This window comes from Fundulus heteroclitus, chromosome 18 (genome assembly GCF_011125445.2).
Source record: "Fundulus heteroclitus isolate FHET01 chromosome 18, MU-UCD_Fhet_4.1, whole genome shotgun sequence".
Classification (NCBI taxonomy): Eukaryota; Metazoa; Chordata; class Actinopteri; order Cyprinodontiformes; family Fundulidae; genus Fundulus; species Fundulus heteroclitus.
This window is the reverse complement of record NC_046378.1, coordinates 31,976,906-32,002,549: the sequence shown is the minus strand read 5'-3', so window position 1 is coordinate 32,002,549 and position 25,644 is coordinate 31,976,906. Positions and strand designations below refer to the sequence as shown.

Sequence of the window (25,644 nt, the reverse complement as noted above, 5' to 3'; positions counted from 1 at the left end):
GTGTAACCGCGTTAAGCGAGCACACTGACTGACCAGCATACTTATACATCCTCTGGTAAATGGAAGCCGTGAGGCGATCCATTTTACCTGGGAGCGAGATGTTAGAAGATGCTGAAACCGATCTGCGATTAGGGTGGAGGTGGTAAGCCACTGAAGGCTCCACTGCTGGGGGTTCGGCCAGCCCCAGTTCACCCATACCCTGTATCTCCAGCTTAGAGAAGCCCTTGGTGGGAAGCTTGCTCTTAAAAGGGCTGGACCAGAAACGGCTCATTTCTCTGATGCAAGCAGGAACGGCTGGTAAAAGCTGCTTTGCTGATGGTACAGCAGGTGGAAGCCTTTTACCATCATACAGGTCCCGTTCTGCTCCTCCTGCATCCTGAGCTGCCGGCCAGGGGATGTTTAGCTTTAAAGCCGCCCGCCTGCACACATCGTACAGGTCACTGTCCCCCGGGGAGGTGACTTCTGCCCCGCTCGGTGGCCTGGAGTGCTGACCCGGGAAGGTCGAGTCATCCTCCTCCTCCTCCATGTCCTCTAGTTCGAGGAGGTCGGAGTTAGCGTCACCCTCCGTTTCGTCGAGTTTCCCGCTGTCCGTGAGGCCCTCAAACAGGGGAGGCATGGACGGGTACTCCTCCTCCATCATGTCCGCCCAGCTTTTAGAAGCTCGCGGCTGATGGTTTTCACCCGCCGCCGCAACGGCTGAAGGTGAGGAGAGGCACGGGTCCTGGCTGTTAGCGACAGCCACCCTCAGCCGTCTCTCCAGGATTTTTTCCGGCATCGACGCGCAGTGCTGGCACCCCTGAGGGTCGGCCAGCGATGCCTGAGCGTGTTTAGCGCCCATGCATGCTATGCACATCGGATGAGGGTCCCGCCCCGAGATAGATGCCCCGCATGACGCTGGGCACGGGCGGGATACAACCTCTTTAACTGTCGGTTCCGAACCTTTGGCAGGGGTAGGAGCCGCAGCCATGATAATATTCAAACACGGAGCTCGTCGTTACACGTTAGCTCTAAATGATATTACGTCCGTTCGCCACAACACGTTAACCGGACTCTTATGCTAGCGATACACCGCTAGCTAAAAAGCCAAGCCCACCTTTACGTGATAACTCGGTCGACACAAACTCTATCTATTCTGTTAATTAAAACAGAGTAGATACCGGAACAGTTCGCCTTTACGCGGTCACAGCTCCAAACGTTTGTGTTTTGAAAAGTGCTTCTTTCGAAGCGCTTACCCAGCACGGCACAGGTCAGTCCTGGTCCTGCGTTCAGCGACGTTTTCCTTTACGGAACGCCTTAGAACCGTTAAACAGGTCCAAGCTAGCCTGAGCGCGCTGAGGGAGCTTAGCTGTAGTCTTCACACGGGAAGAAAGCGAGAATGAGTTGAGGCGGGTAGGTTGGCCGTGATATAGTTGGTGGGTGGAGCCACGGTCACGGCTCAACCTGTCTGTCACAGACAGACGTGATGTCATTGGAGCTTCCGTAGTTGGTCACGCCAAGGCGATTCCCATAGTGAAACACCGAGCGAAGTTAGAAAAAGAACCTAAAGACAACTGCCATTCAATTGCCTAAAAATGGAAAACCGTTTAAGTAAATTAGTTAAGTGAGCAAGTAAAGCAAGTCATAAACCCTTAGAAAAGTGGAGAAAAAAAAGTGAGAAAAAAATCTATACCCATTTTCAGTTAAAAGCTTGTGAAAAGAGATGAGTTCTCAGATTACATTTAAAGCCTGATATGTAGAGATATAAAACTCTTTAATGTAGGACCGACAACTGTGAGAAGCAGACCACCTCTGTGACAACTTAAAACAAGGGACTGTGTCAGATCAGGAGGAAACACAAGTCTGGAAGAAGCCAGATTTTTGCGCATGAAGTGTGATTAATAAGTGAACAGTAAGATTTTAAACGTCAATCCTAACATTTACAGGGAGTTATCTAGGTTAAACTAAGATTATGGAAAGAGCCTGATACCTGTTTTTGGAGTTGCAGCATTACAGTTGAGTTTAAAGTCAAATACTTAAATATTGTGGATGTTAGAAGTCATCCAAGCTTTAATCTCTGTAAAACAGTCAGTTTCTAGAGAAAAATATTTAAGGCACTTAATTCTCAAATTATTATTTTTATTTTTATTATTATGGAGCTCAACATTGCTCAAACCATGTCAGGTTTCGATTTAAAATTATTTTCATTCAATAAAGAGGTTGTCTTTGAACTGACACAGGCATCCCTACTAAGATAAGAGCACAAAGAGTATAATAAAACAAAATATTGCACATCTCCACTGGTATTTTTACCATTCCTTATTAGTGATCAGCTTCAAATCTTTGTGGCTGGAAGGCCTCCATGCCATCACCCTAAACCTTCACTATCTCCACGTATTCTGTATTGGATTAAGTTTGGATTGTAGTTCTCTGGTCACTCCAAAATGTTAATGTTACTTCCAGGTAGAAGAAAGACTTCAATTTATATCTAAATTTGCCTGGGTATGAATAATTTGGAGTCTTACCGCATATCATCTGCATCTGTACGAAGATGTTATATTTCCTTTAAATGGAGCCAACAGATAGGTTGTAAGTGGAGAATGAAATTGGTCCAAGAGTCGAACCTTGGGAAACTCCACAAGAGAGAAGCTAATGAGAACGAAATTTCCACAAGGGTTCCTCCTTTCACAGAACTCCTGTTAGGAAAGTATAAGCTAGGTCATCTTAGTACAGCGTCTGTAATGCCACAACACACCTAATTGGCTGTTCAGATACTGTGGTCAACTGTATTGGAGGCAGCTGTGAGGTCTTAAAGTAACACAATTAGGATATAGTGCCATAAACCTACACAGGTGTAAGGCATTGGAATTAAAACAACCAAAGTCCTTTCTTGAATAACCCCACAGTCTTGTGTTTCCCTTCCCATATGTTGTCAGTAACTGAGAGCATGGCAGGATCAGAGAAGACTCAAATTTAGGTGAAAGAAAAAAAAAATCCCAGCTTTAACGTGTACCAGGTTAAAGCTTAGGGGCAAGTTATCTCATTTCTAACAAAACACAAAGTAAAAAAAAAAAAATAAAACATACAGAAGTGAAACGCAAAACAGTCTTTGCCCTCTCTGCCTTCAACAGTTGCATCTCATTTAATGGCATGAAATAGAAATTGAATCAACGCAAGCTCTAAGGGCAGGATAATGAAAAGGGGAGGGTGCCCCTAATTTCAACGCAGCACGGCAGGCCTGGCCGTTGCGTGTCTAGAGTGCGTGTTTACGGCTTCTCTCTCGATGGCTGTGGTATCCCTCAATGGAAAATCTCGTAAACTGCGGCCGGACCGGTTGGGCTGTTACAACAGTGGTGGTGGTAGCACTCAGGTGGGCAAAGCTGTGTGTGTGTGTGGAGGATATTAGCTTTGATTTGGGCCTCACACGGCAACGATTCACACTTACTTTCTAAACAAGCTGCAGTCACACAATCCTGGAAAGCGGTTGGTTTTACTGCCTTTGATAACACACCGACGGCTTTGCATGTAACCGACTCTGTAAAACAAGCTGCATCATAGCGCAAGCACACAAACAAGGTTATTTTAGTCACACTTGGCCTCTCATTCATTTCTTTGCAGGCTCTCTGTCTATTTTCAAACCTCTGGACCGTGAGGAGCAGGACATCTTTAATCTCACGGTGGTTGCCGAGGATCATGGGACACCTCAGCGGTCGGCTAGCCAGACGCTGCGTGTTCAAGTTATTGATGTTAACGACGAAGCGCCCTGGTTTGAGGAGAGCCATTATGAGGCACAAATCTCTGAGAACAAACCTGCAGGAACAAGTGTGTTAACAGTGTCGGCCTCTGATCTGGATCAAGGTGAAGTTTGAAATGGATAAAAGACGTTTTTTCAATCCAACTGTGTGTGTAACAGTCTTATTTTGGGCATTTGAGGGTGAAACTATTATTAGTTAAAACTCTGTTCTTCATCCTTTTCAGTATTATTTTAATGTTTACAGGGAATCCTAATGCTAAAAAAGGACCAATGTTGGACTTTGTAACATTTTTTGGAGCACATAAGTGGACACAATTTATTTCTACTCGAACTCAATCAAACAGTGATGTTAAAAAAAATGCCTTTCGTGCTCACCTCCTCGACATTAGCAGTTGTTTCCAATTAAAGGCTTCACAGGAGGCGAGGAGATACAGAGAAAATACATTGGCCTGAACTTAGAAGGGCGTGAAAAAAACAGAAGGATTATAAACTTTCTGCTTAAAAGCAATTAGCGAAGTAAACAAGTGAGGGTGCCAGACTGCTTTCTTTTAGCACGCAATCTGGCATCCTTGCAACAGAATGGGGGGGGGCTATCACTGACTAATGCTTAAACAGCAAATTTCACATATAACAAGAAAAAAGGCTTAAAATAAGACAGCAGTTGTTGACTTCCTTTGCAAATTTTAGATACAAATGTTTTGCGTTTGTTACAGTTGGTCTCTAAATTAAAGACTTGTGACCGCACGTTTCCTTGCAGGAACCAATGGGCTCGTGACTTATGGTGTCTCACAGGGAAGTTTCACCATCAACCCTTTCACAGGGGTCATAACAACCACTAAGTCGTTGGATAGGGAGCTTGAGGATTACTATTCTGTGACAGGTAATGTTCCCATGTTTGTCTCGAATCATCGCCGACGAAAAATATGTTTGTTAATATCTACAGCGCCTTGAAAAACTATTCATTTCCTTTGAGTTTTTTCCACATTTATTCATGTTTTCACCACAAACTGTTTACAAATCAACACATTGTTGGGAAAGTTGGGAAGTAAGGGGGGGGGGGGGAAAAAGATTAAGAACCTTACACCTAATTTCGAAAAGGTTTGGAGTGCATTTTTATCCAGGTGTCTTTACCCTGACGCCCTTTGAATAAAATCCCAGTGCAACTTCAGAAAAATCAGGGTATTGATGAGTAGAGTCCAGACAAGAGCATTATTCACAGAATCAGCCAATGGATGCATGGTAACTCTGGAGGAGCTACTGAAATATATAGCACAGGTGGGAGTGAAATATGAAGCACAAGTCCTATAAAAGAGTGGCTTAAAAAAAATCATTAGAAGTGCATTTTGCATTTTGCACTTTGCGTCAAGCCATATATAGGACAGAGCAACTGTAAAGGTCTCTGGTCAAAGAAGATGAAAACTGAACTTTATGGCCTTAATGCAAATCTTTGTTTAAAATAAGACTGTCAATGTTTTAGAATACCATAATAAAAATGCAAACCTGAATTCAATTGAGACTGTGATGAAACGTATGTTTACAGACATCCTCTGTCCAGTTTTACTAAGCCTGAGCTAATTTTCAATGAAATGTTCTCCAGAGGTGAAAGGAGAAAGCTGTAACTGCAGTAAATATTTTGTGATGTTTCTCCACAAAGTGATTGAGTACAAATGCACATTGCACTTTTTCCATTTTGATTGATATGAAAATAAACTTAAAAAAAAAATCCATCTTATTTTGCTTGACTTCACAATTATGCGCTACCTTGTGTTGGTTTATTACATAAAATCCCAATGAAATACATGGAGGATAGTTGCTGTAACGTGATAAACTGTGGAAAGGTTACAGAGGAATGAATACTTTTGCGCTGAGAACCATTTTACTGTAGGTCTTAAAATTATACCATTATAATTATTATACCAATTGTTTGATATTCATTATTTGGGACTAACCGTATTGTGTGTTTTCAATGATCTGCCAGTTTATGCTAAAGATGGAGGCCTCCCACCCAACTACGCCAAAGCAACAGTGAAGATCAAGGTCCTTGATGTTAACGACAACGCCCCTGTTTTTGGACGTCTCTACTACAGCATAGAGGTGCCTGAGAATGTGGAGGCGTTGCCTCTCTTCACCATTAAAGCCACCGATCCAGATGCAGGAGACAGTGGAGAGATTAGCTACAGAATAACAGGTGTGACTACGCTTTAATGCTTTATTTGCTATCCGCCGTTTTTTTTTTTTTTAAGTCAACGTTAAAATTCACCGTGATTATGTTTCATTGTTAAACATCCGTATTCCTTTTTTTCGGCAGCTGGGGACCCATCTGGGAACTTCCACATTGACAGGAAATCAGGAGTGCTGTATACTTCAAAGCCGCTGGATCGGGAGAAGAGACCTGGGTATACCTTAACAGTTGTGGCTCAGGACAAGGGCAGCCCCGCACTCAGCAGCAGCACCACTGTGGAAGTGACAGTGCTGGACATCAATGACCACAGGCCACAGTTTGAGAGCAGCAGCTATACTGCTGACATCTCAGAAGATGTTCCCATTGGTTCCCTGGTTCTGGAGGTCAAGGCCGTAGATTTGGACGACGGACCCAACAGTCAGATCTTCTACTTCCTGAGTCGTGGCTCTCAGAGCATGTTCATCATAGACCAGAGCACGGGCCGCATTATCACAGCAGCACCCCTAGATAGAGAGAAAACAGCCTCGTACACCTTTGTGGTGTGTGCCACTGACTCCTCCCCCGCCAATCCCCTGAATTCGACTGCTGAAGTCACCGTCTACATCCAAGATGTGAACGACAACGCTCCTTTTTTCATCCAGGATCCCCTTATTCTCAACATCTCTACCAGCAGTGTGTCTAGCCGGCGGATCTTAGCCACGATGAGAGCTGAGGACAAGGACTTTGGTGCAAATGGATCTGTTTTTTACCGTTTCGCCAGCCCTGTCAGGGGCTTTACCATCAACTCACTGACTGGAGACATCCAGGCCACAGAGAAACTTCAGACTCTCACACAAACCCAAAGGACTTTAATTGTCCAGGCCATGGACCAAGGAAACCCTGCTCAGTCGTCCCTGGGTGTCGTTATTATTTATCTTAGGGAGCAAAACTACAGAGGGATCCGCTTCTCCCGTACGGCTAGAGACGTCAGTCTGCCAGAAAACGCTGCACAAGGTTTGAATAAATCATAATGCATCATGATGTAAACTACACATTAAATTGAAATGTTTTAACGTTGTGTATTCTCGATGCTTTAGGCACAGTAGTGACAAAGACTGAAGCTCAGTATCCTGATGGCTCTAAAACTGGGATCATCTACAGCCTTTTTAGTGGAAATAAAATGCAGTCTTTTGGGATAAACCCCATTACTGGTAGGTTTACCAATGGCTGCACACACAGCAGGGAAATATTTTCCAATCCGACTCACCGATTAAACTCTGATGTGAATGTTCTCTTGTAAACCAGGTGAAATATGGGTGCAGAAATCCGAAGGACTAGACTTTGAAGAGACTCCAAAACTCCGCCTGGTGGTGAAAGCAGAGACAGCATCTTCCAGCACTTACATGGCTGTCAACTTAATTCTGCAGGACGTGAATGACAACTTGCCCCGCTTCCAGCTCCAGAACTACGTGGCTTACATCAGGGAGGCACAAGGGCACAATTCTCCCATCATCCAGGTGCAGTAACCAGTCTTGTTCATGTTTTTTTTTTTTTTATGGTTGTATGGAGTTTAAGGGTAAATTTCAGTCGCTGCACAATCTGGAAAAGCTTGAAATTTGATGTCAACATTTCCCAAGACTGGATAGTTGTATAAAAATTAAAGTTAGACATAGAAAAAGGTTTCAGTTCCCAGACCTTTTTTCTTCTTTAAGTGTCTGAAAGATAGAAATAAGCTTTTATGATGAGCAAGGGTCTTTTTACATTTCTTTATTTGCTCATCATAACCTTCGTTGGCCAAGTCATATTTTATTTGATCTAAGTTTGTCCAGTGGCCACAGCCTTTTTTTCACACGGCCAGATCCAGAAGCCAATGCCAGCACTGTGTTGCTTGATGCTTTAGGAGGGAAAAAAATGTAGCTAATAAAACACAAGCCATGAAAATGTTTTGAACTGAATTCTCCATAATGTCAAAAAACTGATGCAAATGTGTAGGCACCCAGTAGAGAGTTAAAAACGTATTCCAATTCCAGACACATGATTAACTATTTACTCTCCTTGGTCGAAAAGTGTAGTCCTCAGTCTTTATAAGCTTCTGAAGTTCAGAAATGGTATTTCCAAAAAGCTCTAAAAATTAATTTCCTCCAAAATTGTCTTTCTTTCAGGTTGCTGCAGATGATCCAGACCAGGGTCAAAATGGTCAGGTGACATACTCCATCGGGTCATCATCCATGAGTGGTTTGTTCAAAATTGACCCCCTGACTGGCAGCATCACCACTGGCGCCATCATGGACCGAGAGATCTGGACACAAACAAAGTGAGTTTGTCCTTTCTGCTCTCTCTGTATGTAAATTCTCTGCTTTCACTCATCAAACCACTAAAGACAGCTGTAATTATCTAAAGTGACTCCACGAAGAAGCTCAGGGGCTGAGGATCATAATAATGTATTTCCCTTTAAGATTAATAGGGTCATTTTAAATTTACTCGTATTGAGTTGAATGTGAGATACACATGATGGAGTTGTGAATCCATTTGTAGGTACTGCAGGTTAAAGCTGTATATGTATATATATATATATATATATATATATATATATATATATATATATAAACTTTTAAATAAAGTTGTATTGTACTTCAGCAGCATGATCTGACACCGAAAACCATTTGGAAATACAACCTTTGTATTCAGTGGAGAAAAATTAAAAAATTTTTTGTAATTTATTGGTGGCACAATTATTGGTTCTCTGACAGCTTTAGAATAGACAAAGCTTTTTTTTTTTTTTATTTGCGTTGTATGGCTAGAGAGCTGCAGTAAATGGTGGCATTTTCATAACAAGCTTTACATGCAATCTAGATTGTAGTAATTTTTGGGAGTGATGCCAGAAAGAAAAAAAACCTTACTTTTCCTACCATCACAATTGTAAACAGGTAAAGTTTGCTAAACTCTGAATCTCAACAGACATCTAGAACAAACGCTTAAGGTGGATCTGGTGTAAAATAAAACATCAATTTGTGGAAGGTACCTCATACTAACTGTTATTTAAAGAGTTCAATTTGTGATGCTTTATGTCTGTTTTTTCTTCTGAAAGGCCTTGGAATCCTATTAGGCTGCATGGCATCATTAACTCCTTAAATTACCAGGACATTTTAAATAAAAAATTGTTGGCCACTGGGCACGTCATCATTGGGAATTTCAACTGGGTAATGATCAGAAACACATGGCCACATCCACACAGAAATGGTTTACCAGAGACAAAATGAACTGTCTTCTCAGTTCTTTTTTTTTTTTTCTATCTTCTCAGTTCTAAATACTACGGAACACCTACAGGGTGAGCTGATGTAAAATAACACACTGGAGAACCAGGGTTTCTGGACAATATAGAGACTGTGCAAAGACAAATGGTCAAATCTTCCCATTTCAGTGCTCCAACTGTTTGTTGTTTGTTCTTACTTACTTTTTCTTTTTTATCTTACACTTGACATGGTTTCACAGTCTTGTATTTTTTTAATCAACCAAAAAAAATTTTTTTTTTGTTTCTTTTTAAATGTGAATTTTCGTCACAATTACCTGTATCAGGCTTTAAAGGGTTAAAACATGTTTTATTTTAGTAGAATTTTTAGTTGTAAATTGGAGCATAAAATCTACATGCACCAAAACATTTTTAAAAATCATTTGATTTATTTAAAAAAAAAATTATATCCTAATGTTGATTCTTGAACTTGCTCTTCTTCATTGTCTTGTTTGCCACGATGGCTTGTGGCCTCCGGGTTCAGCTACAGTTCAGATACTGATTTTCGTTCTGTGGCACCAGGCTCGTTGTTGTGGCAACAGACCGGGGAACCCCACGGCTGGCTGGCTCTGCCACCCTCACTGTGATCGTCGTCGACCTCAACGACAACAGCCCCATGATTCCCCTGCCTCGAGAGATCCGGGTGCCTGAGGGTAAGCATCCTGGAGGAAGTTAGCTCAGCGATCTTATCATAAAGCCTCGCAACATGCTCCCTGGCAGCTCGCTCAGTGGGGCTTAGTGAGAAAAATCAGACCCCCTTTTATGAAACAAGGTTCTGCCAGCGCTTCTGTGTTCATTTCCTGTGTCTTCAGTCAAGGCTTTTTAGAACCGGATATTTCTTCATAAAGAAAAAAAAAACATATTTTTTTTATTATTATTATAAAGACCCTATGCTTCATTTCAGATGCAGCCTAAATGACTTGTCTTATTTCCCCATATCCCTTATACATCCAGATACTCTTATTGGGACCGTTATCACCCAGGTCACAGGAAATGATGTGGACTCGGGACCGCCGCTCTCCTATACGCTGCACCTGGATGCTAACAGCCGAGGCATGTTTGGGGTCCATCACTACGGGGGAGGAGTGTCTTTGACAGGGTCTCTCGACTACGAAGAGAGGACATGGTACACCCTGACAGTCCGCTCGTCTGACTCTAAACATCAAAGCGAAGCCAATCTCACCGTGCTGGTGGACGATGTGAATGACAACGCCCCAGCGTTTGCTCAAGATTTTTACCAGGTAAAAATGACCTGCAAACGTGTACAATCACACCGCCATATCTCATGGCTTGGAGTAGCAAACTGTGGTTGGAAAAGCCCTTAGATAGCTGTGATAGATGTGCATTGTGTTTGTGAGCAGGTGACTGTGTCAGAGCACCTAGGAGCAGGCAGCGCGTTGATCACCTTGACAGCCACTGACCGTGACTCTGGCGAGAACGGAAAAATCACCTACAGAGTAATGTCGTCCACCAAGGGGGCTTTCTTCATTGATCCGAGCAATGGTAAGAATAATACGTCTGTGTTTGAAGGTGCTTTGTAACCATCTTCAATTGATAAAGAAACATTTCTTCCTACAGGCTTTGACTGAGTTTTGGTGCGTGTTTGGGACAGGGAAGCAAAAAGATTTCGTAGCATTTTGTTTGATAAAACATAATTTTAACCTAGGTAATGTTATTTAACACAATTGTTTCAAGTGTATTCTCCACTAAAATGAAAGAGGCTCCTGGGGCCTCACTCACTGCTGTCACTTTTTGTAGATTTAATCCATTTATGTCGACTAATTATGGCACTTCCTGCTGCTGTGAACCTTACAGAGTGTAGTGATTGTTTAACATCATAAATAAATATATATCCATGATAATGTAGACGTCAGGGCTGCACGGCAGTTTCACAGAAACGTAGAAAACGCAAAATAAAGTTGCTGAATGTTATGATGAGGCTATGGTATAAACAAATTCTAGTTTATATTTTGATGATGTTGAATGACCAAAAAATTGTGCAGCCCTAATATTTATTATCACTATTTTGCCTTTGAGTTGTTATTATTTAATAGCTACAATGTACTGCAAAAGTGTTCATACCTGTATGCACTAATCAAGTGACTTTTGAAGCCAGTAGGTTGCAGAGCATTGTATTTTGGGGCGTCAGAGTAAAAGCAGGGGAACACAAATACACATCATGCTTTTGACATTGCTGTTTGTATAATATATTGTTTGTCATTTTTCCCACCACTTCACAATTATGCACTATTTTGTGTTGATCACATAAAATCCCACTAACATACAATAAAATCTAAGGTTATAATGTGGTTACTTTGAAAAGCCTCATGGGGTACTAATACTATGGCAAGGCACTGTATTGCTTGCACTCGAGAACTTAACTTTTATTTTGATAATGCTTATTAGAAATGTCTTTTCTTTTTTTTTTTTCTTTTTTACAGGAACTCTTTTTGTCAGCCAGAAGACAGAACTGGATTTTGAACATCCCTCCATCCTTGTTGCGATCGAGGCCCGGGACAACGGCACTCCGTCTCTATCGTCCATCGCCACTGTCCAGGTCCAAGTGTCCGACGTCAACGACAACGCTCCCGTTTTTCACCAGTCAGAGTACAGAGCCACCGTCTCTGAAGATGGCCTCCCTGGATCAACTGTTCTCACATTAGAAGCCGTGGACGGAGACCTTTTCCGGGAAAACTGTGGTTTTGATTTTGCCATCGCCAGTGGCAACTCTGGTAACGCCTTCCAGATTGAGAGCAGCGTGCACTTCTTGGAGGGCCGGGGATTCCAGACAGTTGGCAGCCTGATTCTGGCGGAAAAGCTTGACTTTGAAGCCGTCCCAGCCTATAACCTGACCGTCGTGGTATCAGATCGGGGGATCCCCCAGCGCAGCTCCAGCGTGCCGGTCCTAATCAGCGTCACAGACGCCAATGACAACCCGCCAACGTTCAGCCGTACCGAATACAGTGTCGCACTGAGTGAGGGTTCGGCAGCGGGGACGGAGATCTTGCATTTGTCAGCCACAGACCCAGACTCCGCCCCCAACGGAGAGGTGCAGTACTCTATAAGCTCAGGGGACGAGACACATCTGTTCGAGGTGGATCGTTGGACTGGAGTACTGAGGCTGCAGAGACCTCTTGACAGCAGAACACAGCTATCCCATTTGATTGTTGTCCAGGCTACTGACGGTCAAGGCCATTATGCTTTAGCCGCAGTAAACATTGAGGTCAAAGACATAAACGACAACAAGCCTTTCTTCCCTCTTAAATCAGTAACCGCAAGTGTCAGGGAGAACCAGCCCCCCAATGCCTTAGTTACAATGCTGCATGCAGTTGACCATGACAAGGGAGTCTTTGGACAGCTGAAGTATTACCTGTTAGACACCCCTAAAGATAGACAAGAGGACTTCTTCATAAATCAAACATCAGGCGAAGTGCGAACGCGCGCAACGTTTGACTTTGAGAAGGTCAACTCCTTCCATTTTGTGGCTGTTGCCATGGATGCCGGCAATTATTCTTCCACCGTAACAGTGCAGGTGTATGTCACCGGGGAGGACGAGTACGATCCCGTTTTCATCTCATCAGACTTCTCTTTTGAAGTGCCTGAAGGAGCAAAGAAAGGTCAGATCATCGGCAAAGTGCAAGCCAGGGATGAGGACGGAGGTGTGGACGGCGTTGTCCTTTACTCGCTGTCCGAACAGTCGCCTTACTTTGAAGTTAACCAATCAACTGGAGAAATTTCTATCAAGATGGACAGCAGCGCCAGACACCTGAGCCGCTCTAAAAGAGAGATACGTCTGGTCGCTCTGGATGTGACCGCTCACAGCCCTCTGGAGACGTCTCGCACGGCGGTGGCAAAAGTTACCGTTGACGTGAGCCACACCTCCTTCGGCCTCACGGCAGACATGAATATGCTGCTTGTCAGCGTCATCGCTGTTTCGCTTGGGACCATAATGATTCTGATAGTGATTGCTGTGGCGCTGTTTTTTGTCAGATTGCGACGCCACAAACGGGAGCAAAGAACCCATAAGAGAAACCCAATTGCGGGCACCCTGCTGCACAATTTTGAGGAAACAAAACTATCAGCAAACGAAATCATATACCATCAGGCTCTGCCTGGGTACGCATCTGATCAGAGCGGGAATGTCGGGGGTCCATACACTCGCGGGGGATCCCTGGACCCGTCCCACTCCAGCGGCCGCGGCTCCGCAGAAGCGGCAGAGGACGACGAGATCCGGATGATCAATGAATATCCCAGAGTGTCGAGCATCTCTTCCTCCATGCAGGAGCGTATATCTGCCCGGGGTCCGGACTCAGGGATTCAGCAGGATGCTGATCAGCTGTCAGATGTTTCCTGTGAGCCGCCTTTAGACTGGTTTAAAGGAAAGAAACTGAGCAGCACAAGTAGTACTTTAATAGCTGGCCAGGTGCCAGTCTACAGGGACGAGCGGGGAGGCTATGTGGGCGTCGGGCGAGGACTCAGCATCTCCCAGCCTAAAGACTATTCCTTCCCAGAGGATGGGAAGCCCCCTGTGGATGGTTCCCTTACAGCTATTGTGGCCAGTGATGAGGAGCTGAGGGGCAGCTACAACTGGGACTACCTTCTGAACTGGTGCCCCCAGTTTCAACCCTTAGCTAACGTCTTTACCGAAATAGCACGCTTAAAAGATGAAACCGCTCCTCCTCATCCCCGCAGGTCATTTCATCATAAAGCAAAAGCAGAGTCAAGGATTGACCCTCCGCCTCTCATAACCTCTGTGGCCCACCCTGGGGCCAAGACTGTACCCCCAAAGCCTGCCATATCCAGGACTTTCTCTCACCTGGCCTCGTTACGAAGATCTCCCATCAGCGCTCAGGGGTCCATCTCCTCGGTTGCGATGTCTCCAAGTTTTTCTCCGTCTCTCTCGCCGCTGGCAGCACGGTCTCCTGCAGTTACACCCTTCAGTGTCTCACAGGGACCCTCTGCCTCCTTGATCAGCACAACTGAGCACAGTTTCGAACACAGCGAGGAGGCAGATCTGCAGATTTAAATTCCGAACGGCCGGATTCGAAACCCAGCCACTGCTGTTCAGAAACCTGTGCTACTGTGGGACCAGCGGCTGCAACTTGAAAGCTTGAAATGCTAAACTCTCTTTTGTTCTGTTTCTCAAGAAAACAAGTACACAGTGTGACACTCTGACCAAAAAAAAAAAAAAAAAAAAACTCAAGCTGGGGTGTTTTCCAAGAAGAAACATCAGTTACAGGCCAAAAAAAAAACAATTATGCCTTTCTCTGTCTGTGTGTGTGTGTGTGTGTATTTTTATTTTCTTGATCAGTGTTAATTTGCACATTCGAATGGAGATTTATACATGATGTCAATATTTTGTACAAAGTGAGTGTTTATATTTTTCTACTTACATGTGGGTTTCTGTCAGAAAAAAAACATTGCATTAAAGTGTCAAAGGGTAGAACACTTCAGAATATATCTGTACATTTTGTAGCTTGTACTGTATACTTGCTCGTACTGTATGTTTGTGACATTTTGTGTATTCTCAACCTCGTGGTTCAAATGAAGCTCCTCGTCGCGGTTTTAATGAGTTTAGAATGTTGTGTAGGATAACTGTAAATATTTGTAGTACAAGAAACAGTCGGCAAAAGTGCTCTGTGGTCACATGTTCAACTGGTAACAATGAATGTGAAAAGTCTTCAACACACGCCCCCTCCGAACTGCGCGAAGGAAAGGGGCGAACGTGAGGCCCGTTCTTCCTGTACATCAAGAGCAGTCGCTTTCATTTCTCACTGTAAGCCTTACTGTCTGTCGTGTTTTATTGTGAAGATCGTTAAGCAGGTTTGCGGAAAATGGAAAATCACTTTCTCGGTCAACAGCTGAACCATTCCAGAAAATGGAAGCGGTTCTCGATCTACCAATTTTCCCTGTAAAGACAACACTATAAAAGGGCAATTGTTTTACTCTAATTTGAGATAGATTTGTTTTGTATACAATATTTCAACCTTTTTATTTTTTTAGTCTGTGTCCACTTTTTCTCCCCCACTCCTGAGTTTTATATATTTTAGATCTTCAAGCAGTGCCTACGGATGTTTGATGCCTACATCTGATCACCTTCACTAATGTGTTTTTGGCAACCTTTTACTGAACAAAATAAGGAGTCTACTTCTTTAACTTCTTAGTGCCCCTGCTTAGTAGCCAGTTTTATACTTATTTTATCATCTAGCATTTTCCAGTAATCAAGGCGGGCTCAGAAAAAGAGGGGCTCGCTAAATTCTTCACAGGAATGTTAGAATAACCTGACCTTGACAAAATACACACAAGCACTACATATTTAGCCTAATGAAGGTACCTTTCTTCCTGTAATATTTTTATTTAACATGTTGAAAATAAACCCATCATCCTTAAAGGAGATATCATAACAGAAGTGACTGCAAATAGTTTCACACGTATCAATCTAGACTTGTTCTGACTGAGTGATGTTTCAAAGGGAAAAGTGCCTGATTAAAGTGCTTAAGATCACATTGTTGGCTCCGTTACATCTTTCTCAGCTCACACTGATGGCTTGCAAACATCTAAACCTGTTTACTCGTTAAATAGTTATGTTGTGTAAAGATATCCATACATGTAGCACCTGCAGCTGCAGGATTTTGGAATGTCTGAAATAAAGAATAAAAAAAACCCCACAATATTTGCAGAACCCACAGCAGCTGTCCAACGCTAGGAAAGAGTTGGGCTCCCAGTTGTTTTGTTATTTATAGAATTTATAAGGAAGTTTGTCTTCTGTGATTCCCAGCTGTATAGAATGTATTACATATGAGCAGGATCAACAATAGAGATGCAGCGATCAGAGATTTGTGTCCATGACCGATTTGTTAACACTTTGACTCGCCATCACGGATTTTGGTCAAATCTGACTTAACTTTGTAAAAACTATGAACAGCAACATTCAGAATATTTAGTTTATTTCTGGATAAATTAACAATTTAAATGTATTCACAATAAAAGGTTTATGGTAAAAATGTAATTATGATTTTTCCAAAAATAGTACCAGGCTAAAATTTTCTGACTGTGTATTACAGGAGACTACATTAAAATCCTTCAGGTTATAGGGCAGAGGTATCTAATAAAAAAATACTAAAAAGGATATCAGCGTATGCCCTTTAGCCTTTTACAAGTTTCTTACTAACTTTTTTTCACTCCCCAAAACAAAAAAGTGTCTCATACTATTAGACATTCTTTACAAAAGATCCATTCAAAATAAATACCAGATGAGTCCTACTCAATAAGTGAGAAGAATGAGCTCTTGTTTGCGCTCATATTTACTTATTTATTAAATCACCTGAACTATACACAAACCTTGAGGTTCCTTTCTGTGATTGATCAATAATTATGTCACAGAGTTCGGAGAGAAAGCAGTTTGTCTTATAAAACTCTGTAGTTAAATGGGATTTTGCTATTATTTCAAATGTGACATTTTAAACTGCAATTCACAACTTATATTAGCTGTTGGTACGTAGAGCATTACTAACTGCTAAACCCAGCAAGTTTCAGAGGTTACAAGCTCAATAGGACAAAACAGAGCAACTTTGTTTTAATGCATTAAGCTTGTTGTTATCTGCCAAAGTCTAACTCTGTCACAGCAGCCTGAATGAACTGCTGAATGGCTTATAGGAAAAAAAAATAAACATCACTAAAATGGATAACTTTGAGTCTTCTTCTCTCATTTACAACTTCCTCCCTAAAGAGGGTTACTGTCAATGTGTTCTGTTAGCTCTTAAGCATGGTGTGTTCACTGAAGGGGAAAAATAGTAGATTTTCAGTTTCTAACTGGCCAATCATCTGTCAGGGTTAGTCAATTGTAAAATCTGCCAATCGTGGCCTCTCTAGACATTTCCTCAAAGGATCTCTGCAATTTAAGCTAGTAGAAATTCTCCATCTCACCAGCCGTCAAGTATGAAGAGCAAGAAAGAATTGGCTCTCAAATAGTCTGCAGTCTTATTATAAAAAATACAATTTCAATAAGCTCGGAAAGGTTGGCTTACTTCAGCAATGTATACTAAACAGCATCAGGTCGCAAGTTGAAGTTGCAGACATGCATCCGTTCAGTAACAGGCTCAGGTTATGAAATGAGTGCTGTGACCCAAACTTTGGATCAGAAGCCATTGTATATACAACAGAGCTCAGATGATATGAGTAAGAGGACAAAAGGCAAGCTTAAATTAAAGGCTTTGTGCAAATCAAATGAAGTCTATCATTTTCCCATCAACACAAAGTCAATACACAAAGGTTTGCATTTAGCATGCAGTCTTCAGTGCCAGGAGGCCTTTTTACTTACACTCACTATTGTGCTTTTTAGACATCTGCCACCACTGTCATGCTTGTGATTTTAAGAAGTAATTTTTCTCACTTTGAATGAGAGTTTTATATATATATATATATATATATATATATATATCAAAATAACTTTTTTTTAATTTATTCAAGCAGAATACAGGGCCTTTGCAAAGTGTTCATACTCTGAAACTTTTTTTTTACATTGTGTCATATTACTTCCCTAAACCTTAATGCATTTTATTAGGATTTCATGTGATTAATCAACACAAACTAAAGCAGAATTGTGAACCTAGAGGAACTGTGTGTCTGGTTTTCAGAAATACAACATGTAAAATCTGCTTGGCACTAAATAAAATCTGCTGCAACTAATCACTTACAGAGCAACATGTTAACCTTTGTGAATTTAATTGAACAACAGTTGCTCTGTGAAGCACCGCATTGGGGAAAAAAGCAGCAGCCTGAGGACCAAGGAACACACTATGCCAATCAGAGGATGGATGTCAATCTGGGTTTCAAGCAGCCTTAGTTTAAAAAACAATATTCTAAGCTTTAAACATCTCATGGACCGCTGCTTTTCCTGTCATCCAAAAATAAGGAGTATGCTACAACTGGAAATTTACCAAGACGTGGCCGTCCATGTAAACTGGAAGTAATAATCAGAGGAGCAGTCAACAGGCTTATGGTTGGTAACTGGAGAAACTGCAGTGATCTGCAGCCCAGATTAGAGAATCTGTCAACATAACTATTATGCATGTTCATTCCTCAAAGAAAGTCTTTAGATTTCTTGTTGGCAGTTTGCTGCAGGCCATGTGAAGGACACAGCAAACAGCTGGAAGAGGGTGCTATGGATAGACGAGGCCAAGGCTTCTCAGCCTTCACACAAAATGTTATGTGTGGAAGAAAACTGACACTGCGCCACACCATCACACAGTAAAAAACAATGTGACAGCATCATGTTGTGGGTGTGCTTTTATCAGCAGGGTAACATCCAGAGATACAACTGAATGATTTCAGTGAGACATTATTATGAAAATGCCCTGAGCAGCATTTTCACCTTAATTAGATCAGAAATCGGAGGAGACATTTAAAAACCGATGGTCAAAGCGGATCTCCGGCAAGTCTGACTGATATGCAACTAGTTTGGAAAGAAAAATGGGAAAAGATGTTCCCCCCTAAACATATAAAGCTGGTAAAAGAAAACAACATGATATGAATGCATGCCACATTTTTCCGATTTTTATCCATAAAAAAAACAAAAAACTTATTCACCATTTTCCTTACACCTCATGATTATTTACTTTGTTTGTGTTGGATTATCACACTCACCAGATACATACTGTACATTGAGCTTTGCGAAAAGACCAAAATGTGAAAACGTTCAGCGGGTTTAAATGGTTTTGCGAGACACTTTAAGCAAGCTGAGATGAACTATACAGCAGAAAGAAAGTGTACACATCTTGTAGCTCTACTTGTTCTACACTGAAAAACATCCCTATTGATGTTTCGTTTCAGTTCCTCAGTCGTGTGAGCAGGAGCAACGGATTGGGTAGCTTATGATATTCATGCTTAAAGCTGTTTTTTTTTTTTTTCACGGAGCAAACAATTATTCTTTGAAATCCTCAAACCTATTGAAGAAGAAAGTGTTTTTCCTCACGCCGATCAGATGCACACTCGGATCAATGAATATGCTGCTCAAGTCATTTCATGCATGTTGAATAATTTTGCTCCGGTTCCTGCGTTGCACACGTCCAAATGAAAGCAATGTCGTTGTTGTTTCTTGCAACACAATGGGCGTCACACGTCGTAAGTTGTCGCAATTCTTTCAAGCTCAAATCAAACGTTGAGCTTGAGTGTCTTTACTTGTTGGTAAGCTTTTTTTTTTTTTGTGGAAGATGGCAAGTTTTACGTCTTGAGTGAAGGCAAGTTTATTGTGCCGCAGAGCTTGGCTACAAACGTAGAAACTCACATAATAACCGATCACCTGACAGCAGACCATTTAAACGACTTCCCTTAGTGTTACATCGCATTTTTAAAAAGTTGAGCAGCTCTTTTTTTTCCTCCTCCGGTCTGCTGTGACCTCATTGGACTTTCCCGGCGTATTGTTTGTCAGTTTAATGTGAGCTTTTAAACAAATCTTTTGGAATTGGCAGACGGTGTGGGTTGCATGTGTACTTGGCAAAGGACGACCCAACTGCAGACTCACAAATACGGGCATGAGGATCAAGAGTCCAAAAAACGTGTTGTTTTTTTTCTCCCTTCTGAGAATCAAAACAGGTAAAATGCTAAAAAGCAGACTACAACATCCCAAATCCAGCTATAAACAAACGAATATGACTGAAGCGAAGAACAGCTCACTCATGAAACGTTGATGACATGCTGGCAACAACAAAGCGATTTAAGTTCTTGTCAGGGGTAATCATCTAACAGGCTACATGTGTGGGGAGTCAGCTAACATGGGGGCAAACAGAAACAAGGGGGAGGGGAAAAAAACAAAGGTGCACAAAGCAATTTTATAATAAAACAGAAAATAAACTCAACCACAAAACAGAAGACATGAGTGCATTTGGTGGAAGCCAGACTTGCAAACAACAAAACAAGGAAATCACAAGGATCCTGACATAGAGAACAAAACCCATAAACTATGACACAATGAACATAAAACCCATTGGCCATAACAAGCATGGTTTCCAGATGTTCTCCCACTGTACAGGTAAAAATGTTGTTAGTAAGTAAAACTAGTAGATATTAAAACTATCATCGCTGTTACGTTAATACCGCAAGGGGATGTATTACTGTTTTTCACAGTGGCAGAAAACATGATAGATTTAAACTTGTGCACAGCATTCATATCAGTAAATTAAACATGAAAAGACTTCTTGCATTATCCACATCAAGCTCAATATTTCACAGCGTAAATGTCAGCTAATATATCCATCCATCCATCGTCCTCTGGGAATGGGATATAGGGGTGACAGACCAATGAGATTAAACCCAGATATCTCAACCGTCAGTTCCACTTACAATCTGATTTCAAAGTTCAAGGTTGCTTTATCTATTTATACTTGTAGGTAGATTTACAGATTTACAGTACTTTAAAACACACAAATACCCACATACACTATGAAAAAAAAAAAGAAAAAAAAGAAAATCAAACATACCCAAACCATTCACACATAGGAATGCTCAAAGTGCTCGACGCTCCAAAAGTCAAAACACAGCAGGAGACAAGAGAGCCAGATTTTAAAATTAAAAACCGGACTGTGAAAAATAAAAATACAAGCTGAAGCAAACATACTGGGCTATGATTAGCAATTCCTTAAGTGAAATACGATTTTGGAGAATCCCTAGTTGTTTTTGGGTTAGAAGGGTAAATGACTATAAAACTAAAAACTCCCAGAGAAAATCACCCCAGAGTACATCTCGATAAAGTCTTTGAACAGCTTCAAATTACTTTTTTAGATGCTAAAGAGCAACAGCTCCAAGGCAGAGTCCAGCACATTTTAACAACTTGTATCAATGATTTTGTTATTTTGGTATTCATGCCTTTCTTACGTCCATGTTTACTGCAGTGACTGAAACGGTGGAAAGACACAAGGAAGCCCTGACATGTCAGGGTCTGAAAGTAGACCAACCAGTAATCCAAGAGCTTTGATTTTTAGCTTTCGCCAGAGCAATGTTTGCATCACAGAAGACAAGAACCTTGTCGTCGATCCAACTCCCTCTCCATCCCATAAATACGTGAAAAAGACGCACTCATCCTGGCAGCCTTATTCTCTTCTTCAAACCCCTCCACTGCATGTAAAAGGCGATGCCTTGAAGATGCCAGCAGAACCACACTGACTGTCAAAAGCAAAGACCTTACGTTTCTGAGTCACAAATACACATTGAGATTGGCAACAAGGGGCAATCCTAGCAAAGTCCACACCAGGAACAAGCTCTATTTTGTGCCAAGAATGTGGACTCCTCATGTACTACTGGCTATACAAGAACCTCAAAGTCCTTTAAAACATCCCTGGCACCACACACTCCCGCAACGCCCCCATAGTAAATGATTCAGGTACACGGTGTCAAGCCTTCTACATATCCCCAAAAACACATGTGGGTAGGACAACTAATCTTTGATGACCCTATAAGCAACTCCACAAGGATAACTGCTCATGGCCCGGAACGCCACACTGCTGCTCCTGGATCCAATGTTTGATTGGTTAGAACTTCCTGTACAACACCTGGCTAAAAAGTGTGGTGCCACTCACAGGTGTTTTACTAGGGCTCTTTAGAACATTAAAGAAGTGTGTCTTCAGCCTCACAATCTCCATATATGTCAGCTTTATTCCTAGAGAACTGTGGAGTCTCTGCATGTGGGGCCAGTGGGGCCTGGCTGATTCCCTTACCTGCCCTGTGATAGACTGGTGACCTGTCCAGGGTGTATCCCGCCTCTTGCCTCATTGGGAGCTGGAGATAGGCACCAGTACCCCTCGCGACCCCACAAGGGATAGGAGTGTTAAGAAAATGGATGGATCGATGGATGGATTCCCTTACCGATAAAATTCTGTCATAAACATTTGTGTCTCTATATCTAAGTATGCCAGAATACTGACAAGCTCAGTAGGCTAAATCCTCTTGAGGTGCCTTGATAGTGGGGCCGGCCCACCAACGTTTGTTTAAATAACAAACATCTGAAATTGCAGTGCACATGCCCATTACGCTCTCAGTAGACAGCCGTGGGGCACAAATCCCGTGGCCCCAAGCCCGGATCGCCCAATCAGAATACTTGAATTGCACACGTTAGGTTGACGTTCCGCCGGACAGTGTGCAACCATTCCGGCAAGTCAAATTTATTTGTTTAGCACATTTCAGTACAAGGACAAGCTCTTTACATGATTAAAACAGTGGAAAATAAAAACAGAATAAAAGCAAGTTGGAATAAAATGTAGGAAAATTGAAACAAAATAAAACATAGGAAAATGGAAACTAAAAGCAAATATTAATCTAGTGTTGGTTGGCCTTGCTAGCTCATTAAAGGATTGATGTGAGTCTTTTCTGTTCAATAGATGAACAATATGAGTGAGCCTTTATTTGTAGTTTTATGTGTAAAAATTAAATTACATTTATCTTATATAAAAGGGATTTTCTAGTGTGTTGGGTTATGCTAATGTATCTGTTTAATTTAAAATTGATCAAAGTCAGGTTCTATGTATGCATCACAAAACATTTGTTGCTGCTAATAGTGGCTGAGTTTTTGTGACCCACTTAACTTATCATGTCTGAGAAGGCATAGGACTACAGCATAGACTAAAGAGTTCAGTGCCAGATTTTGTTTTTCATGTTCCATTTGTTGATAAAAAAAGTGGTCACAACTCTTACTCAGATCTTCCAGGGAATGCCTCTGCGCCCGAGATTCCAACTTTGCAGGAATAGTGACAACAACAAGGATGTGACGGTTTTAACGTGGCTTTAACCGAAGATGCTTTGGCTATGTGTCACTCTCACTGCCTCATGCTGAAATGTATTTGCTATTGTGACTCAGCCAAAACAGAAAGACTTTTAAAGGCCTGTAACCAGGTCCCAAAAATGACCCATCATTGTAACCTATAGGTGGTTATCTCATTTTGAGGACGTTTTATATGAAGTGACCTGTAAAAAGATAAAAAATCTGCTCCAGACATCCACAAACAGGGCATAGGAGTCTTTGGGTTTTGTCTTTGGTAGGAAACAGACTCTTCTGTAGTAAAGCCCAGGTTTCCATCCATTTAATACAAGGCCAGAGCTGAGCAGCGTCTTTCTGCTTCTGCTTGGATTACCTATAAACACCTCATACCTGAAGCTTGCACGGAAGTTTCTGCTTCTTGTTGTTTCAACAGATGGCCAAAGTCCAAAGACACTACATCCCCAGCTTAACATGATCCTGACTCCATACTCTTCAAAGAGACTTTTTCCCCCCCTCTATGATCTTCATTTCTCTCATGGGTTGTGTTTTTTCCCCTGCTCTTTCTTCAAGGTCTTGCCAGGCTACTTGCGTGACTAGAGGGAGTGGAAATTTTTTTTTTTTTTTTTTTTTTTTTTTCAAAAGCCAATGGCACGCGAGCCCCAAATCTATTTTTGGAGAGAAATCTTTTTTTTTTTTTTTTCAAACAAAAAAAGCCACAGGGAAAAATAGGCAATACTGGGGTGAAGGGTGTCTGTTTTTCATTTGGCCAGGCCTGCCTTCCATCCTGCCTCGCTAGCGTCAGAACCACAGCACTATGGGGAAAGAGGGTGGCTCAGACTAGGGAGGAGAAGTGTTTTTGCTGCAAAACCGCGGCCAAAACTATGGACTCTCTTCTTAGCCCCTGTCACTTAGCAACAAGGCCAACCTGCTTCCCATTACCAGGCCATCTGCTTGTGTTTCAGAGTTTACTTTGTTTTGATTTGTTTCTACCCTCTTTAACTTGTCTTGAGTTCACCATATTCAAATAATTGCATTTAAATTTATCTCTCAGTGTTCATTGGAAATAATCGTGAGGTGCGAAAGATGTTTTGGAAAGAAGCTCGTGAAAGCTTTGAATGATGTGCATTTAACTGAAGGCAAAGATTGAAATAGTGTTGGAAATATCTTTGAAGCGGTTGCTGAGACAGCAAAACAATGACGTCATGAATTACAACTTACAGTGAAAACCCTGTAAGTGAAATTTACCACTTCAGATTGGTTTGACAGCAACTTGGCTCTCTCTCTCTCTCTCTCTCTCTCTCTCTCTCTCTCTCTCTCTCTATATATATATATATATATATATATATATATATATATATATATATATATATATAGATAGATAGATATAGATATAGATATATATAGATAGATAGATAGATAGATAGATAGATAGATAGATAGATAGATAGATAGATAGATAGATAGATAGATAGATAGATAGATAGATAGATAGATAGATAGATAGATAGATAGATAGATAGATAGATAGATAGAGATAGATAGATATACAAGAACCACAGAAACTGAAATCTTGTTTTATGTGGTTCTCTTGAAATTCAAAAAAGCATAATGTGATCATTTCAGAATCGTTTGCACATTTGTTTATGTACTTTAAATTAAGTTTAGATGATAACAGCTGTAATTATTCAATTTCTGGGAAAATGTGTTACAATCTGTCAGTCTGGTGGGGGAAAAGAACATCGAAGTCAGTGCATAGATGATAATGAAGCTCTTGGTTGCAGAGTAATGACTCACAGCAATATGCTGTGCAGATGGGAAGTATTCTCATCACTGATTCAGTATTTTACAGACTTAATAGAGATTTGAGTCGGAATTAATTTATTGGAGTCTGCAAAAAAGCCTCCACCACTATAGAAGACAGCGATAAACACCTTTATTAGTAATTACAGTATAATAAATGCTCAACAAGGCACAAAAAGTGTTCATTAAAAGAGAAATGTATTCATTATGTATCTATACAATTTCGATGCTAGGCAGAACTATGCTGTAGGTATAAATAATACTGAAAAGGAACAGCTAGATATTAAGATAATTGTTATTTTGTGTGAAAAAATTTATGTTAAAATGTTCTATACCAAATGATGCACTATTGTAGCCATCTGCAATACTAATTAGCAGAAAAAATACCATTAATCAAAACAGTAAGAAGAAAATAAAATTCTGATAAATGGCAAATACAGGACTGTCTCAGAAAATTAGAATATTGTGATAAAGTTCTTTATTTTCTGTAATGCAATTAAAAAACATGAAATGTCATACATTCTGGATTCATTACAAATCAACTGAAATATCGCAAGCCTTTTATTGTTTTAATATCGCTGATTATGGCGTACAGCTGAAGAAAACTCAAAAATCCTATCTCAAAATATTAGAATATCGTGAAAAAGTATACTAGTAGGCTATTCAACTAATCACTTGAATCGTCTAATTAACTCGAAACACTGCAGTGTTTCCTGAGCCTTGAAAAACAGTCAGCTTGGTTCAGTAAACTTGGTACAACTTTCAAGGGTCAATTACAGAAGAAACTCCATAAGAATCTCTGGTCAACACAGCCGATACTGGACCTAAATTCAGTGAGTCCCACTGTTTTCTTTTTTTTTTTCTTTTATCACATAGCGCAGGGCAAAGATTTACCCATAGCATTCTTGCAAATGCTG

General features: G+C 41.2%; 1 protein-coding gene across 1 annotated transcript in view; it reads left to right on the top strand.

Annotated features, from left to right (window-relative positions):
• LOC105937994 (protocadherin-16) overlaps positions 1-15,686 on the top strand; it is a 117,174-nt gene extending 101,488 nt beyond the window's left edge. The window contains exons 11-21 of the mRNA XM_012879584.3: positions 3,595-3,834; positions 4,488-4,610; positions 5,709-5,918; positions 6,039-6,905; positions 6,989-7,102; positions 7,197-7,408; positions 8,054-8,205; positions 9,703-9,833; positions 10,135-10,421; positions 10,542-10,683; positions 11,622-15,686. Of these exons, the coding sequence (XP_012735038.2) occupies positions 3,595-3,834; positions 4,488-4,610; positions 5,709-5,918; positions 6,039-6,905; positions 6,989-7,102; positions 7,197-7,408; positions 8,054-8,205; positions 9,703-9,833; positions 10,135-10,421; positions 10,542-10,683; positions 11,622-14,206 (5,063 nt within the window). The 3' untranslated portion in view covers positions 14,207-15,686. The remainder of the gene's footprint in view (positions 1-3,594; positions 3,835-4,487; positions 4,611-5,708; positions 5,919-6,038; positions 6,906-6,988; positions 7,103-7,196; positions 7,409-8,053; positions 8,206-9,702; positions 9,834-10,134; positions 10,422-10,541; positions 10,684-11,621) is intronic.
• The last annotated feature ends 9,958 nt before the right edge of the window (positions 15,687-25,644 follow it).